The sequence below is a fragment of the Talpa europaea genome (assembly GCF_964194135.1).
Source record: "Talpa europaea genome assembly, chromosome: 9".
NCBI classification, from domain to species: domain Eukaryota; kingdom Metazoa; phylum Chordata; class Mammalia; order Eulipotyphla; family Talpidae; genus Talpa; species Talpa europaea.
Genome location: NC_140076.1, coordinates 110,892,303 through 110,911,732, shown reverse-complemented (window position 1 = coordinate 110,911,732; position 19,430 = coordinate 110,892,303). Strand labels below are relative to the sequence as shown.

At 46.8% G+C, this 19,430-nt stretch overlaps 1 protein-coding gene across 1 annotated transcript in view; it reads right to left on the bottom strand.

The window, feature by feature from the left end:
- The window catches only part of SLC22A15 (solute carrier family 22 member 15), a gene marked incomplete at both ends in the record, with an annotated part of 51,299 nt that extends 32,756 nt beyond the window's left edge, over window positions 1–18,543 (bottom strand). Inside the window, 2 exons of the mRNA XM_084243787.1 lie at window positions 4,934–5,146; window positions 18,457–18,543. Of these exons, the coding sequence (XP_084099913.1) occupies window positions 4,934–5,146; window positions 18,457–18,543 (300 nt within the window). The remainder of the gene's footprint in view (window positions 1–4,933; window positions 5,147–18,456) is intronic.
- Window positions 18,544–19,430: the final 887 nt, after the last annotated feature.

Genomic DNA, 19,430 nt, shown 5'->3' with positions numbered 1-19,430 from the left:
ACCTGGCTGAGTCACCCACAAACAGGTATTATCTGAAAACGCTAGCATGGACTAGATCAACCATGGATTGAGTGAAGCCTCAAGTCTTAAAGGAAAGAATAAAATATGTCTTTAGCATCACTCTCGAAATCACCAAACCGCAGCTTTGCAGAGATGTCACAAATCATTCCCATTTTTCTGGTGTGGCAGAAATAGGATAATCTGAAAACATTAATTATTACTTTAAAATGGATTGCATGCTTACATTACCCCAAAAATAAATTCAGCATCTGAGAAAAAAAAAAAAAAGATATATCAAAGCTATGTCAACTAGGAAGGGTTAGAGCACATAATAACCAGATCAGTAACAACCAGCCAGTCTTCACATGATCCTCTAAGTCCAATAAACGCCTGTTAGAATAGGTTGCTACTGTCACTGTTATTATTCTCATTTTATAGACGTTGCTGCTCAGCTGAGACAAAATGGCGTTAGAGCAAGTGATGGTGCCTGGATCTGATACCAGGATACTTTCTCAGCCCCATTCTTTGAGTCCTAGATGCTCCAGCTAGTTCAGTCTTAGAACTAACACCCAGATCTCAATCGTACACATAACACTATACATGAGTGTGTTAAACCAAAAGCATAAAATTAACAATGCAACTTTCAAAGTGTATTTAATGGAGATTCAGTTCAATCTACGTTGCATATTTTAAATAAAAATACTAAAAATAATTCTGGGTTTTTTTTTAAGATTTATTTTTTTATTTATACAAGAGCTGGGGTACAGGCCAGAGTGGTGGGAGGGTGAGAGGATTCACCAGAGACAGAACGGGGAACAGAACAGGCAGATGGACCGAAAGCACTGCTGAGGGGAGTAGCGGGCGAGACAGGAGAGGTCTGCCACGCCATGTGGGTATCTCCCTGGCCAGCTGGGAATTGAACCAACCCGCTGCGCCACCAGGGAGGCCCAAAATAATTCTGTTTTAATTGCGCTTTTATCATTTCCTGTCTGTTTAAGCTCCCAGTGTTCACTCATAGTCACAAAATCCCACCCCCAGGCTGCCTCCTTTGTTTCTTCCCTGAGAAGCACCGTGCTGGGCCCTGTCCCCACAGAACTAGAACACGGTCTATGCGAGATATGTCTTCAGCCAATCATCAATACTAGGATGATAACAAAGCAAGAAGGGCCTTGAGAATTTAGACATGAGCCCAGTATCTGCTGTGAGCAACTTCTCATCGGCACCGGCAAAGTCACGGACTTGTCTCTACTGCAGTTTTCCTCTGTGACCTGAACAGCCCACTTTCTTCTCCCGCTGTCTACTGTCTGGTGGCATTTCATGCACAAAGAGCTGAAAAACAAGCTATTCCTGTAGCTGGCTCTGATGGGAGGGGCAGCGCATGGGAAATAAAAAACCTTTACCCTGAGCTTTTTCAAGCACTGGGTCAGGTTGTTTTCCTTCCCCAAGGTGACTCTGTCCTTCTGTCCTCCTTGTTTTGGCCACAGTGAATGAATGACTACCTTTCCCACACATGAATAATGTAGGGGCACCGGGGAGGACACGGCCCCCCAAAGGAAAACAACATGACTCACTCCACACTTGCTGTGACACTGCACCTGCCACTGACCACTGCACCTGCCACTGACCACTCACTCCCCACTTGGGGGGCTGTGGCCTTGTTGGCCCCCCCCCGACTCCCAGTCCCGAAGGTCCCCTGGTGAGCTGCTATTGGTCCTTCAAGACATCCTTAGGTTGTTTTGCTCACCTGTAAACAACAGACCCACTGAGGCAGGGCTGGCCATGCTCTCCTTTTGCCAACTCTCTCCCAATTTTTGCATCTATAGTGATGCCTGTCAAGTGACGTGTTTGCTTGTCTCTCCCCTGCATGCTGGGAGTCTCTGAGAGTCTCTGAAGGGTGTATTTCTTCTTAAGCGCTGCCGTGATAATGTCTACCAGCACTAACTAGATACGTGCTGAATTGTTTATGGGTAAGAGTGAACGCTTCTCCACTCTGTCTCTGGCGAATCCTCTCACCCCCCACACCTCTGGCCTGTACCCCAGGTCTTGCATGCATAAATAAATAAATCTTAAAAAAAAAGATAAACTCATGCCATTTGTAGCAACATGGATGGAGCTGGAAGGGATAATGCTCAGCGAGATAAGTCAGAAGGCAAAAGAAAATCAAAAATGATTTCACTGATGGGGCGGCATAAGAACACCAAACAAAGGGTCAGGGAAAAAAAGACAAAACGTGCAAACCCAGCACAGAAGTGAGGCAAACAGCAAGAGGAGGAGGAGAGAGGGGTCAAAACAGGGGGGAGAAGAGCACAAGGGACTACGGGAGCAGTTCATGGGTACTTTGGTGGTGGGAGAACCACTCGGACCACACCTGAGGGGGGAACAATGCTGTAAGAATAGAAATAAAATATTTAAAAAACACAAAATAACTATGGCTGTTTTCTGGAAAACTGGCTTGAAAAAAGTCGCAAAGGCAGATTCTGTCCATGGAAACATAGACTTCCCAAAGCCTGCGCAAGGGAGTCAGCGAGGTCCCCAAAAGCACTCTCACGGGTCTATAAACCCCCTCAAACACCCACGCTGAGAAGCACAGGGAATGGGCAGAGCAGGAACCACATGTGGACACTCACAGGGCTTCAGCCTGCAAGCCAGGCAGGGCCCACAACGCTCGGACGGTGGTACCTGAGCCTCTCACCTGCCACTGTGTCTCTTCTAAAGGGTGGACTTGCTTATCAGCCATGCAGACGACTAGCCTCAAATGAGCCCGGGCGGGGGACACAGCACACCTGATCATAAGGGGAAACTGAGGCAGCTGCCCCTGGCATCCAGGTGGGCCAACCGAAGAAGCAAATCAGCCCGAGGTGGGCTTATTGATGGATCTCCAAGTCCTACTTACATGAAAATCCTGTCTGACTACAAGGGCCAGGGTCCTGGCTCCGCAGCACTTTAAGGCTGCAGGGAGGCTGGACGGTTGCCTCCCTAGGCCCGAGGCTCTTTCCTGAGGGTCTGCACAGCTCTAAGCTGTGGCTGCTCTGAATAAGCTCCAAGTATTCTCACAATTCCAGCCAATTCCCCTTCCATGGTCCTGTATTTCCCACAAAAATATTTACAGCTTTGGACAGGAAAATTTCACTTCAGGAAAAAAAAATCAGGTAATCAGAGGCCTCCCGTGATGAGGGCGTATGTGAACAGGGTATTTCGGGAACAGTTTCATGGTGATTAACTAACTTGCTTCATTTCAATGTAGTTGTCATTCTGAATTACCACTTAATGGGTGAAGTGTGCAGGCGATAACAATCAGCAGTACAGGCGTAAGGAAGCAAGACATTAAAAAAAAATTAGCCCCTAAAGCAATTATTGCAGTGAATTTTTCAGATAGTTTTAATACTCTGTCTTTTGACCCCGGGGTATGGCTTGGGGAAAATATATTAATCTCAAGATAATAATCAGTCAATTTCAGTTCTTCAAAATCCACAATGATATTAAAGATTCCGACCTGACTCTTTTGGGTTGCAAACATTAATTAAGCATGATAATTGTGTGTCTCCGTGATATTTGGTGCTTTCTGAATGAGTCAGAGCGCAGGGAATAATTTGAATACAGCAGACAGCAATTTGCTACATAAATTCACCCCAATGGCTATTAGCTCATTTTAAAATAGTCAAGACTTCTAGATTAGAGATTTTTTTTTCATTAATACCAAGTTAATCACATCTACATAACCCTTCATTCACCCTTCCCGAACCCTCCACCAATAACTTCTGCAAGACCTGACGTGAACACAGTGTGGAGCGGGAGCTTTAAAATGTGTATTTTTTTCAGTCTCCTTAAACTGGAGTTCTGCAGACTCTCTCTAGATATCTATTTTCAGGATTTTTATATGAGATGTCAATAGGACTTGACATTTGTTTCTTAATTCTGCTTTTACACCAAATAATTTCAAATTAGCGTGTATATTAGCGTGTATATATATATAGTTTTTCTATATGATAATATACTAGATATACTGTATGTGACAGTACATTACGTACACTATATAATTTATCTAAATCTTTAAAAAATATGTAAAGCAGACCAGCCTTTCTTGGGTCTCCCTGCACATTCTCAGTGAGGAGAGATGTGAGCGACCGTATGGCCAACAGCGGGGCATACTGGGGTGGGGGTGAAAGGCTGAGAAGCACAGATGTTGTGACTTTTATTTCATTCTCCTTTGTTATATCAGGAAACCTGCAGGTTTCTTTATGCCTGACAATTAACACAGAGGGGCTAACGCACACCTTCTCCGTAGCACTTGCAAGATATTCACGTGCAGCAACACTGACCAAGATGCTCGTGAGCTGGATACCAACATCACATCAGCTTAGAGAAGGCAAGTCCCTGACAGACTCCTGCTTCCCTGCCTGCCATGTGCCACAGGGGACAGTCAAGGGGTCGATGGTCTCTCCTGCCTCGCCCGCTGCTCCCCTCAGCAGTGTATTTCAGTAGATGCACCTGTTCTGCTCCCCACTCTGTCTCTGGTGAATCCTCTCACGCCCCACGGGGTCTACACACAGGGCTGGGCTTACACACACAGTGGGCGTTACGGTGGGTCATCGCTTTCCCTCTCTCTTTACTTGTTAATTATTGTGTATGTAAGAGAGAGACAAGAAGTTCTCACTCACTTGCTGAAAGGACACTATATTTGAAAAGTGACTTTGAGTTTTCATCTGACTCCATCTAGCTAGTCTGATATGACTCATGCTTTTCCCATTTCTAGTAAAAGAAAAACAAATGTGTTTTCATGGCATGTTCTTGAACTCTCAAACTTACTAGAAAACAATTTGAAAATGTGGCTGAACTGTAAATCAATGATAAAGAAACAGACTCCTCTGGACAGGAGGCCCCTGTTGGTGATCAGAATCCCCTTTGGGGGCTCACTGCCCCCCAGGTGTGTTACCTCTGAGGCGATGGAGGTGAAGCTGCCACTGAAGTGCAGGTGCTTGCGGACTTCGCTGCCGTTGGCCGTCAGCAGCCAGTCCCCGAGGGCCTGGGCCTCACCGGCCGAGCGGTTGCCGTGGCTCTGATTGCGCAGGAGCTCGGCCAGGTCCCAGTGGTATGCGGGCGTGGCCCCCACCAGCGCGATGAGGATGGCTTCCGTGGCCACGTAGAGCTAGAAAGCAAGCACACAACCGTCTAAGCTGGAAGTGCCATTAGCGAGCTCAGCAGCCTTCAGAAAGAAGACACATCAGGGACAAAGGAGAAAAAGGAAGCTTCATGACCGCAAGTGACAGAGCCACCAACAGTCCCATCTGCAAAGCACCTTGTAACTCTCCCAAGGATTTTCCTTCTGCTTTTGAGCTTCTGCTTTTGTCCTCTGATGTAGAGGACCATGCACATAGGTTGCTGGACCCTGGGGGTAGGGGGTGCTGGCATCTTAAGACTGGTTTAAAAGATAAACATTGCAGCTATTTGCTCCGCAGTACTACACCCTTAGCTCAGTCAGACTAGCAGTCACCAGGGGTTAGGAGTTTCTTAGTCTTGGATTCATACACCAAACAAGAAGACTTTCTGTGGCACAGAAAACCACATTGATTGACTAACTGATAGACAGATAGACAGACAGACAGATAGGCGATGTGCTTTATTAAAGCATATTAACATAATATGTACCTGAGTAAGAACTATTCCTATAATAAGGTATGACACTGGAAATAGATTTTAAAGAAATTCAAAATCCCAAGCATAGACATTCACTTTATAATCTTTAGTTGTACTTAATCATTGCTTAATCTAAACATAGTGGTCCTGCAGCACCCAAAAAAATTCATTCAAGAAATATTTCTTGAGCACATATGCCATGTCACTGACTGTTTTGGGCTTTTTGGTTATTCACAACTGGGTTTCTTCTGTGCTTATATGGACAGGTAATTTACGGCAAAGGAGCCAAGAGTATATACCAGAGAAAGTAAAGTCTCTTAAACAAATGGTGTTGGGAAAACTGGACAACCATGAGCAAAAGAATGGGACTAGATTACTCTCTTGCCCCATACCCAAAAATGAACCCAAAATGGATTAAAGAAGTAGATGTAAGACTGAAATAAATACAGAAGAAAACATATACAAAACACTGCATAACTTTTCCAACAGCCTAATATAAATGCAATGGAGTACTATGCAGCTATAAAAAAGATGAACTCTTGTCATCTATGACAATATGGATGGAACTGGAGAGGATTGTGCTAAGTAAAATAAGTCAGAAAGACAAATGCCAGATGGTTTCACTCAGATGTGGAATAAAGAGAAACAAAAGAAAGAGTCAGACTAAACAAAAACAAATCCTAGAAAATATGACTAAAATTGAGGCTACCAGAAAGGCAGGGGTAAAGAGCAAAGTGTAGAGGGGGCCCAAAAGCTATAGTGGTGGAGGACTCTGGGTGCCCTGGTGGTGGGTGTGATATAATAACAAACGTCTGAAGAGCTGTGATCCTATAACTCTCATCATATTCAGTGTTGTAAACCAATGTTACCACAATAAAAAAAAAAATTAGGTTTCTAAGCTGTTGAGCCCTATACATGCTTTCTATGCTATGAATTTCCAGTCACATTAGCTCCCATTGTTGGATGGATATTTCAAGCTTAAAATTTACTAGGGAAACATAGAATTACTCTGCTCCATAATGAGACAATTGTTTTCTATGAGCTTAAAAGTTAATGTCTTAAAATATCTTTACATAGAATAACTATTTTAAAAATACAAAGCATGTGGTTTCTTTCCAGCACATACTATAATTGCCCCACTGCGTGGATGCACTGACTGAGGCACAAAAAGGCCGAGAAACTTGCCAACAGCTCTCTGTTCATCAGCAACGTGCAGTTCCTTCCACACCAGTCTGCAGAGGCATATTCAGCTGTTAAGTGGATAAGCTAAAGAGCCGAAGGCACAGTAATTTATCACAAACAGATGATGGAATTACTGCCAGAGAAAGAGAAATCATGAGGTTGTGTGTGTGTCACAAAAAAAAGCTAATGTAAAGCCCAAGATGCGATTTTTCCACTCTGGTTAAGACGGCGAGGTGGCAAGTCAGCTCCATTCTATTTTGGTCAAATGATCTTGGGCCTCTGGAGATGCCAAACTGCCACAGGTCAGTCAGTGGGCGTGATTTATTGCCAAATAGGAAAATACATTTCGAGATTTACACTGCTTCCTGGTTGCTATTTGCTTATTATTAAGAAAGTTTTAGAAAAGGAGGCCATCAGCTTAGAAAACTAAAAACCTTAGCAATTACAGGAACGGACCACCCTTTTAGCCACAGCTACGATTACAAAGCCACTAATACCTTTTTTAATAACTACCCCTCCTGATTATAAGCTGCTGAAGTTTAACTGAAAGCTAAAGAAATGAAAAAAAGGGGACAAGGAAACTTTGGAGATATCGCAGAACTCAGAGCCTTCACGGCGGCAAAACAGGCCGGTTGGGTTTTTGCTCGAAAGGAGCTCTTTCCTGCTTTTGTTCCTACCATGACTTCACCTGGAGACACCTTCTGGTCTGTGAGTATCTAAAACTTTCCATCCACCAAGATGCGACTCCGATGTGGCCGCCTCCCATCCTGCCTTCTCCCCTCTGCTGGCTCTGCTCACCCTCCACCCCAAGCGCCACCCAGCCCTGCCTTCGAGCACAGGGCATCTTCTCCACAGCGTTTCCATGTTTGTCTTGTCTTTCCAATCAGACTAACCTCTCCCTGAGGGCTGGTCCATGTCTGAGTCACTCTGGGGCTGCACAGCACACAGCTCAGGGAATGCAGCAATGACAGCAGACACTTCTACACCGGGGGCTACACGCTACGTTCCAAGCGCTTGTTATGTACATGTCAAGTGCACCATATGCTTATCTGGATTGTTCTAGGACAAGCCATGTTCCTGGAAGAAAAGGGAAAGGCTTGATGGGAGGCTTGTTTCCACTAGGTTCCTGTTCTGGTCAGGAAACTGCAGTTGAAAAACAAAGGTAAGGTGCTGACACACTGATACATCCTCATTCATAACCAAGGGAGCAGTGACACCTGCCAAGAAGCATAATCTGTGTTCATCAGCCCAAGTCCCAGCAATCTCGAATCTTCTCTGCCCCCACGCCCACATCCCACCTGGGCACACACACAGACAAGTAGGCTCTGGGTAGCACCAGGGCCTTGGCTATGCCAGCAAAGGTTACGGCCACATGGCCTCTTGGCCTCTCTGGCACCCCTGATCATGCTGCTGATAGACGGGCGCCATGAGGCTCAGGCACGGGGGTGCCGAGAGTCTGCAGGCAGATGTAAGTCTCCTCCAGACCCACCCACCCAACAACAGGGTTGTAAGAAGTCGGAGATGGCTGAGCATTTCCCCAGGGGTGGGGCTGAACCATCTAAACACAGATTTAGGGGGCTCCGCCTGCTGCAGCAAAGCCACACACCTCACATCCTGCCTCCGTCCCCAAGGACAGATATTCTTCTCCTGCTATTACTCCACAGCTCCACGCACACATTCGCCCACAAATTCCTGTCTAATGAATCGCACCCATCAGCAATGGGCCTGAAAGCCACAAGGAGAAACCACGGTCCATTCTCCTGTGGAGAAGGACGGACGGCGGCTGAAGAAGCCATTATCTTCTCCGGTGCTGCCTCCAGGGAAGGGGAGTGCCACAGATGGCCAGATTCTCTTCCCCTTTCAATGTAATTATAATGAGAAAAATGACTGAAGTGCACTAGGGGACTCAGATTTTAAAAGTTTCAAAAAGTGAAGGTCTTAAGAGTAATTTTATATTAACACCATTACAGCTTTGATAATATTCAGGAAGCCAAGAGTCTCCCATAAATTATCTCATCACAACATCTTGTGCTGTGAAGTCACACTGAGTGTGATGTTTCTGTTGTGAAGTAGTAGAAATGGGCTGCAGAGCGATTAAGTGACTCATTGGAGGTTACGTAAACACTAATGGAAAAGCCAGAATGAGGCTGGAGGAGCCACCCGACTTTGGGGCCGCAGCTCTTTCCAGAGGACAGAAAATGGGGGGAAGAGGCAAAGATGATCCTATTGTGTCATTCCCATTAGTCTTTTTCTTTTTAAGATTTTTTTTATTTATGCATATAAGAGCTGGGGTACAGGCCAGAGATGCAGGGGTGAGAGGATTCACCAGAGACAGAGTGGGGAGCAGAACAGGTAGATCCACTGAAATACACTGCTGAGGGGAGCAGCAGGTGAGACAGGAGAGGTCTGCTGTGCCATGTGGGTCGGCTCCTGGCTGGGGATTGAATAGCATCCAGTCTTACTGGAGAAAACATGAAGTTCACAGAGGTCATCGTTTGCTGGGAGTTGACTGGAGCTGGTCCCCATCAGATATTCGGGTACCACTTACTCCACACCATGCAATGAATCTGTCATGTTTGGCGAGTTGAACAGGTTAGTATGGGGAAAAAAAAAAAAGACTGGACGCTAGAGGCACTCACATTACCTGTCCTGTTCTTAGGTCAAATGGGATGTCCAATAGCATAACACAAACTGCCTATCAGCACCCCCCCCCCAGCCACCTCCCCAGCTTTAACATGCTGAGTCTGACCCCCTGGGCTGGGTGGGGCCTGATTTTGCACTCCTGACAAGACCCACTTCCTGATGTCTCAAGAAGCCATTCTAGACCCACTGACATCTCCTTCCTTAATTTTCAATGGTTGTATTATTTTCTGGGGGAAATAATAACTTTGCATCTTTATTTAATTGTGTGGACATAGTTAAATTCTAAGTTTTAAATGCTGTGTCATCTCCTGAAGGGAAGAAACCCTACCTTATACCTCTATAACCCTTCAAGAAACCCAGTACACCACTCTGGACATACCAGCCTATGAGACATTTTGCTAGTTAATTCCTTGCAGAATGGCGAGCAAAATAAATAAATAACAAAAGACGATGATGATGGTGGGTTAAAAACCAGTAATTCTGGGACCCAATTGCAATCTCAACCCACCACTGCTTAAGACTTTGGCAAGTTATTTACCCTGCATCTGTTCTCCCTTCTTCACACCCTTCCTACCTCCCTCGCTCATAAAATGGGAATACCAGCACCTGACAAACTTCCTGCTGTTACTACAGTTTAATTTTTAACAAATTGCAGTGAGCACCAACACGTCACGTGCATATTATAAGCCTCAGTGATGTGATAAGAAATGATTGTTTCCTTCAAGGTACATCCACTCAGGTAAGGACAACAAATATCTCTGAAGCTGTAAATACAAGGCAGAGCTAGGCAAATGCTACATTCATCACAGTAGAAGTGAAGTTAACGAGAACACAGAAAATAGATGTGAATTCCAAACAGGAGCATCAAGAAAAGTTGCACATGTGTCACCTGAGCTAGGTAATGAAAGACAGCTTGGGGGTTAATCAAAACAAAAATCTGATTCAGGAAGGAAAAGGCACCACTTTAGGGGTCTGTGAAGATCTAACAGAGTTATCACAGCTTTTCTCAAACTTCAGTCATCTGAGAACCCCTTACAAGAGTTTTACATGCCTATTTTCTGTCTTCCATTTATTTCATCGTCTTCCTCTAAGTTGCTTCAAATTTTGTAACTTAATTCACAGAGAAATAAAGCTGTATATCAATACAGCCATGCCCTGCCTAATGGAGCTACTAAAATCCACACCACGTTGTGATGTCAAGTGTTGGCTGGTGTGTGTTTGGTAAAGGCGGGCCGCAGGAGGTACTTCAGGGCAGGACTGGGGAGGGACCTGGCAGCAAAGCAGCAGGCACTGAGTACTTTGTGGGGGCAGGTGAGGCAGGTGCGTTCTTGCTGCACACACAGCGTCAATTCTCTGCAGCTCACCTTGTTGGCAAGCACAGCACCTGGGCCTACACCTGTCCAGCTTCCTCAGCAACTCTGACTCCTGGGCCAGGTAAGTGCTTAGTTCCACGATGAAAGGCCTTCACTTGATAATGTTGGAGACCATGAGCATGAGGTAGTAGTCCCAGTCAGTTGTGATGCATTCCCTTCCCAAAGGCTTGACTGCAGACTTTGGGATCCGACACCAGAAACGAGGACAACAGCCTCACAGGGTCTGTGGACGAGCTCTCACTACCGAATACAGTCAAATCCCCATATGTGCTATTCACCAGTTACATATATAATCCTATACACAGAGAGGCACACACACACAAACACACACACACACAGAGCTCTAGCTTAGTTCTGCTTGTTGCTCCTCTGGCTGAACTGTGACTGACACAACCTTAAACAAACCTGGCAAAATATTAACATTTATTAAATCGGGAAGTAGGTACATGTGTGTTTGCGAGTTTTTAGCAAAAATGAATAATAAATACAATGACAATAGAAGAATGTTATTCAATTCTAAGTAGGCAATGTTTCCTGCCAAAGTCTGAACCCTTTGTAATTCTTTAATTCTAGTTCATTTCTTTTGTTAAAAGAGAAATATTTGCGAATGTTTTGAGAAGAACCCATACCAAATGAGGCTTTCTTTTTAGATAAATTGAAGGATTAAAGAAGAATTGAAAAGGGACTAACCTCACTTTATGAGTTGATGTTAATTTAATAATTTTCTCATAGACCAGCTAAATCTACAGATTTAGAGTTAGAACGTCAGAGAAGCAGAATGACAGGAGTTTAGAAATAATTGGGGGAGTCACACAGAACCAAGAAAAACTCTGAAAGGCTACCCCTACAAAGAGGATATAAAAATGTCATCCTGTGGACACCATGGAAAACATAAGGACCAATGAGAATTATAAAGTAATTTTGGGGCCTCCCCAGTGGCACAGCAGGTTAAGCACAGCAGCCTCTGCAGTGTGGGTTCGATCCCGGCCAGCCAGGGAGCAACCCACATGGTGCGGCAGGCCTCTCCTCTCTCACCCGCTGCTCCCCTCAGCAGTATTTTCGGTCTGTCTGCCTGTTCTGCTCCTCGCTCTGTCTCTGAATCCTCTCACCCTCCTGCGCCTCTGGCCTGTGCCCCAGCTCTAGTATAAATAAAATAAATCTTTTTTAAAAAAAGTAATTTTGAAGCAAAATGAAAGGATGTTCAGGAAGTTTGCATCACATGGTACCTATGCTAATTACACAGCATCCATTTGGATGAAAGAGAGAGACCTCTATTTTATCCACAAATTGGAACAAAGGATACCTGGGGAGAATGACAGGGAAGAAGTAAGGGGAAATCTGGGCTGAGAAGAAAGGTAAAGAGTCACCTGGGAAAAGCAAAGGCTAAATCCAGAACACAGTCAATAGCATGGGCTGTGCGCATTTCAGAACCATGAAAAGAGGAAACAACCAACCTCCATTTACAATAAATGGGAAGCGAATAAGCAAATGACGGGCTAGCCAAATGCTGACACACCGCACGCCAGCCACTAAAAATACGTGATTATTCTTTTATGAGCCCAGCAAGGTACTCACAAGACTTTTGAGACAAAGTCAGGTTAAACAGAAATTTCTGCAAAAACAATGAGTGGGCATATTTGTGTGATAAAATGTCTAGCAGGCCTCACACCCAAAGGTGAGCACGGGTTAGCAGTCGTGCTGCTCAACCCTTTTCCTAGTCTATGGTGCCTCCTCTGTGCTGTGTGGGGAGCAAGTTTTTGAGGCTATCCTCTTGCTGTGCGTGCTTCCTCTGGCTCTAGTGAGGAACCACACTCGCTTTCTGAAAACCTCTGTGTCCACACTGACACGAGGCCATCTAACTGCTGGGCATTGAGCAACATGAGGAAATCCTGAACTTGCAAAATACATGAATTAAACTCTCAAGAGGCAGAGTTCCCAGGAGCCCAGTGAAGAGTGAGCACAGAGCAGACTCCGCTCCTGTCCCGAGCCCAGGGTACTCCCTGCCCCCGTTCATACTGCCCGGGCAGCCTTCATGAATTCTGGCCTGTCTGGAAGGCAATGCCTTCTCTGGCAGGGCACATGTCCAGCAGCTGTGGGTGGCTCTGAGCGGGTGTACTGCTGAAGATTCGGGCTCTATGGAGGCATCAAACTAGGGGCTTCCCAAGGCACATCCCAATCCTTGACAGGTCCCTGAAACCTCCCTGCTCCGGAATCTCCTAAACCCCCCTGGATGGAATCCAAGGGTCCGACACATTTGCAGCTTTCTCTGCTTCACGCCAGGGGGCAGTGTCTGTCTGTGGACAACACAGCTGTCCTGAGGGTATACACTTGGGGGCTAAGACCTCTTTGCTCAGGGCACCTGGGGTGCCCCCTCTCGTCTAAACTGAAGGAAAGAACACCAGGCCAAGGTTCCCCAGCTTACCTAAACCTCTCTGGAGACCCCCGCTCCAGGGCTTAGGCTCTGGGCAGGCAGAACTACATTTGAGGACAGATGACATGAGATTTGCTCAAACTAGCAGACATCTGACCACATGTCTCCAAGTCACAATGAAGAAGCTTATATCATGGGGGCTTCTGTGGGGGCTAAACTCCTGGTTGTGCTGAGGGCCCCCTGAAGTGATCGCTGGTCTTAACGATTGGCATATGAAAGGGTCCTCACTATGCTAATGGGTGAGAGGTCAGAGGACCCAGATATCCACCAGTGACACCCCATCCAAAGGGGGTGTGGCCATGAATCTCCCGGAGGGGCTAGGATACGGTGACAAATGCAAGTGTGTAGGAGAGCCGAGTGGTGGCAGTGAACAACACAAAGTTTAATAAAACCCCCTGAACAAAACCCATCCTACCCCGCCCTCCTACTGTAAAGTGACCTCAATCCACAGCGTAAATGGACTCAAGGAATTTCAAAAATAAATAAGACTGATAAATCTACCAGCGCAGTGATGAAGTAATGTTTTATCATTTTTGCTTTGGATGTTTTAAATCCAGCATTCCAGATAACAGAGGCTATCTCCAGTGTATCCCTCCCATACCCTTTCCTCCCAAGAGGTAACAATCCTGTTCATTGAGTATGAGTCTTTCTAATCCACATGTCTGTACTTCTACATTGTTCAAATACATTCACCAACCAAACATAGTATTATTTCCTATGCTTTTAAAAATCGGGGCGCAGCAGACCTCTCCTGACTCACCCGCTGCTCCCCTCAGCAGTGTTTCAGTCGGTCTGCTTGCTCTGCTCCCTGCTCTGTCTCTGGTGAACCCTCTCACCCTCCTGTGCATCTGGCCTGTACCCCGGTTCTTGTATAAATAAATAAATCTTTAAAAAAATAAAATAAAAAAATAAAATCAGTACTAAGAACATGTGTCACATTGTATCTATCATCCTGGTTATTTTATTTTTTATTTAACATCGTATTCTAGAGATATATTCAGGGAGTTGCGTATAAATCTAGTTCATTATATTCTACCAAATTCACACCACATCTTCATTATCCAGTTCTTTTTTTTTTTTAAGATTTATTATTTATTTATTTATTTATTTATTTATTTATTTGTACAAGCACTGGGTACAGTCAGAAGCGCGGGAGGGTGAGAGAATTCACCAGAGCCAGAGCGGGGAGCAGAGCAGGCAGAAGGACCGAAGTACACTGCTGAGGGGAGCAGCGGGCGGCAGGAGAGGTCTGCGCGCCATGTGGGACCCTCCTCCGGTGGCCGGGGAGCAGCCGGGGATCGAACCGGCACCGCAGAAGCCGCGGGCAGCTTCGCAACCCAGTGCTCAACCGCTGCGCCACCGGGGAGGCCCTCCAGTTCTTTTTTGAGACTTATTTAGGTGATTACTAATTTTAGTTATTACAAACAGCACTGCAATAAACATTCCATCCTGTTCTCCTTATGCACATTTTGAGAGATCTAGAGATACTGCAGAATGTATACCTAGGAGTCCAATGTTGGGTTTCAACTCACTAGATGGTGCCAAATTATTCTCTAAATGGGACAGTTCTTACTTCTCATTTGCATCACACTTGTACTGTTAGACTGTTTAATGTCTGCTAATCTAATAAGTGTGAAATGATATTTCATAGTCATTTTAATATGCTTGTCCCAGATGACCACTGAAGGTAGACATCTTTTTACGTGTGGACTATTAGCGTTTCATCTTCTGCAAAATACCTGTTCAGTCATTCCACTTTCAAAAACACCATGAAAAGGTATTTACTGTGTACATGATATGAATGCACCGGTCGTACCAGGATCTGAAAAATAAGGTTGGGGTTATTAAGAGTTTGCATAAAAATGGGGCCTTTCTCAAGCTGGAGCTCACAGCAACATTGCCACTTTGCTGGTGAAACTAATGCTTGTTACAGGTTACATGCTCTCGATAGTTTGAGGTTGCAAATTGTACTACCGCCTGTGATTCACAGTCCTGAGAAAAATGAAGGAAGGAGCTGGGCTTCGGGCTTAGAACAAAAAGGTAGGATCCATTTTTACTTTATATCGAAAGGGATCAAGAAACAAAGCATTGCACTCCAACCTCCCTCCTCCAGACAGCCTGGCACACAAGCACACACATCACAAATACAAAATTACCACATGGCATCGCCATCAGAAAATAGAAACAAGAATAAACAGAATTACTGATATTTTTTGGAGAACATCACTAATCTTTCCACTGGTGCTCAGCATAGGCCACACCTTCTGAGAATTTTTCATGTTTAAGTACCACAGAGAGCTGGGAGGGCACAAATATTTGGGGGTAAGAAATTTTCAAACTTTACAATTATAAATCTTAATGTTTGTCCGTAAGACAACCATTTTCACATAAGGCAATCCTTTTGTCCTATAGCTCTTTGCTTAGGAACTTTAAAATGACAAACCACTATTATCAGGGCTTTTGCATCGTATGCTGAAGAGAAATCTATAAATTCTGTACCTATTCTTTATGTCTCTGAAAGCTGGCTGCTAAAGGCAGTTCCGAAGACTGTGTTTGCAAGGAGCAGAAGTCTCCAGCCAAAGGAAACTGGATCTCGAGATAAATTTTGAGGATCTATGTGATAGCAGCAAGTAATCCAAGAAAATTAACCTAAAGACCTTTGGTGTTGTTTTGAATGTGATTTTGTCCTCTTACTTGAACTTGAATACGTTTGAAGGGAGTTAAAACCATTTACTGATCCCAAAAGGACGAAAATGCAAAAGGATCTAGAACATTTCCATGTCTGTCCCTCAAGTTTGGTGTGTCCCCGCTGGGGTTGGTTGGTACCCAGCACAGATTAGAGGGAGCTGCTGCTGAGACAGACGCCCTCTCCTGGGGGCACAGGGCTCTGGACATGCTGATGGGCCACTGGCCTGCACCTCCCTTGGGCAACAGCAGACAATGCTTTGGTTTTAAAAGCAAACATCCATCTCCTCTCATTTAAGTCCACTCTGAAAAGGTCTTATGTTTTCCCTTTTCCTTACTTTGCTGTTGGGGGCAGCAACCCCAGCACTGAAGGTTGGGAATTGGAACCCAGAGGGTGTCCTGACAGGCTCTGACAGCCTGCCCTCTGGGTGGGTCTACATCAAGAGAGCTGGGTAAGGACCCCCTAGACTCCCTGTCCCCAGGCCAGCTCTCCTCAAACCATCTCCATCAACAGCCTTGGCAGAGGGGTCTTTGAGGGACCCCTCATATCCAGGACAGTTTGGGGAAGGCCAGGGAAGCCTGGACCAGGTGTCCTAGTGGGCAGGTGAGTCATCACAAACAATTCATGCCTGAGAAGGATTCGCTGCTGCCTGGATGGGGGCATCTCCTCTGTGGAGAGAAGCACAGCTACAGGGCACCTCCCCAGCCACACCTACCCCTGTAAGACCCCATCCTTCTATGGCAACTACTGGCCACATATCACTCAGGGCTCAGTGAAAAGTCACCGCCATGGGCTTGGACCTCTGGTGCCAGACCCTAAGTAACCAGGTCAACCATAAACAAAAGCGAGGGAAACTTAATAGCAACTGGCCTCTTGGTGCGATCCCCCACTCAAGGCAAACCTAGCCAGGTGAGCAGACACCTAGGCAGGTCAGGAGATGGAGCGCAGGGATGGAGAGCTAGGGTGCTGGATTGTTTACAGAGGGAGTTAAGTTCCTGGAATTTTTAGCAACAGGAAAAGAATTTTCTCCAAGAACCAGTTATAAGTGAGCATCAGGCAGCAAGAATATAATTCTAGTCTGTATTAAACCTTCTTTTCTGACTTAGCAGGAACACTTTTGTCACCATAGGGAAAGTCTGTTTAAAGCTAAAACAACGAACTTAAAAAGAACTTCCGAATACTGCAGATGTGTGAACTGAGAACGTGTTTTACTAGGGAAAAAACTAGCTCCATCTATCTGTCCATCCTTTGAAAGGCTCTTCTGCCTGGTGATAAAATCAACTGAACTTTCATTTTATTGGAAAAGAGAATCAGTAAGTCAGTATTAGCTCCACCTACATCTTCCTGTTGAATGGCTGCCTCGTGCGGGATAAACAACTGGTAGACAGATTTTTCTTATGAACACCGAATAGTTCCCTCAGAATTACGATGATCACCTGTTAACTGCAAGTCTTTGTTGAACTGTCTGCCCGCCCCATCCCCACCGGAATGCAAGCTTCACAAGAAATGGACTTTGATTTGTCCACTATGGAGCTTCTGCCCAGCACACAGTAGGTATTCATTACACGTGTGCTGAATGAAGGACTGAGTAAAAGTACTGACTCACACTAGGCACTAGTAAAGGATTTGTGAATGAAATGCCTGCAGTATGCTGGGAAAAGAAATTGATAATCAAACGGGCCATTTAACCAAGCAGAGGAGAAGCACCTCTCACCTGGGAAAGTGTCTGCAGTCCAACTTACATCCTATGGAACATATATTCTAAGGCGGGGTGTGCAAAATGGTTGGAGAATTCTGTACAGCCAAGAAGTGACTTCATCTTATAACCACTCATTATAGATGGCACTTCAGTGGATCAAAATCCCAATCCAAAAGCTGACTCAGAGCAGACGACCCGGAGAAACTTATACCAGAGAGAAATAAATCTGAGGCCCTGAAAGTCCCTGGAACAGGAATCCCCTCAAATCCAGGAAAATAAAGTCAGCAGATAGGAGAGTGGAGGGGCTGCTGGAGACCCACCCCAGAGGGCAGGCTGCCAGAGCCTGTCAGGACACCCTCGGGGTTTCAATTCCCTAGAGAAGGGCCACAGGTTAGAGTTTAACCCTTTCCTTTCACATTCACAGAGTATTACAGGTAACAGACATTTTGCATCCCTTTTAACCAGTTCACTGGCTGAAGCCCCCCAACACACACACAGGCGAGTGCACACACACACACACACACAGAGCCCTACTCCTGCTCCCGGGCAAGGGGTGGGGAGGCAGGAGGCAGCCGGCCCAGGCTGGGAGGCTCTGGAGTGGACAGGCCGCAGGCGACCTTGGTGTGGGGGGCCAGGCCTCCGCGCGGCTCCCCCATCCTGCCCTGGCCCCTGGGGTCGGCTGCTCGCCTCCTCGCGGGGTCTGCAGAGCCCCCACGTCCAGGCCTGGCGCTGGCCTGCGGGGCGCGGCGGGCGCCCGGGCCCCAGGGCGGGTGGAGAGTGCTGGGGGCCGCCGGGACGCGGGACTCACCTGCAGCAGCACGGCCAGCAGGAAGCACAGGTACATCTGGTAGATGCCCAGCTCGCCCACGGCCTGGAACGCCTCCTCCACCTCCATGGCAGGCCGCGCCTTGGGCCGGGCTGCGCCCGAGCTGGGGCCGCCTCCAGCCCACCCACCGTTATTGCGGGGCGGCCCTGGGCGGCGCCCGGCTCGGACCCGGCGCGGAGTGGGGGCGCGGGCGGGGCGCGGGGGGGCCGGGGCCACGCGCACCGCGCGCTCCGAAGCGCCCAACCCCGGCCAGGGCCGCGCGCCAGGCCCGGCTGGCTGCGGGTCCCGGGGCCTCCGAGCTTCCTGTTAGGGATTTTTCTTCTGAGAGGGATTGGTGTCTGCGCCCTTTAAAGAGAGAGGCGAGAGGAAGTGGACTGGGGTGTGGCATCCTCCCGCCCGAGAAACCCGAGCACCCCTGCAGCCCAACCCGCGGCCCCTGCTTTGGTGTCGCCACCACTGTTGCGCGACCAGATGGTGGCCCAGACTTGGGTGCCCTTTAGTGCGCGCATCAGGTCAATGCGCGCGGGGGGAGCGGGTGAGGGGTGAGGGGCAGTTTGGAGGTGCTTCGGCTGGGGGGTCGTTCTAGATCCTTCACAGATGAGCTCTGTCCAACATTTCTCTGCAATCCTACTCTGCCGGCCATGTGTTCTGGTCCTAGGTAAACAAATTCTTGCAAAACCTTGAGGTATGTTTGCATAGGCAAAGATGCAAAAGGTACAACGTGAATATAAAAGAAGAACAAGAAGGACGAATCTGTGGACCACAGGTGGTGGCTGCCAAGGGGTTTAAAGGGTAAATGCATCTGCCAGGCTGGAAAGGTGGAGAAAGATGGGCAGGGCCGAGGCGCACTGGGCACCTGCCGTAGTTCTTCACCCTCCACCTCCTTGGGGGGGTTTTAACAGCAGTATACTATTCCATCGTCTGGCCCCAGTGGTCCATTGTGGTCCCCAGGGCAG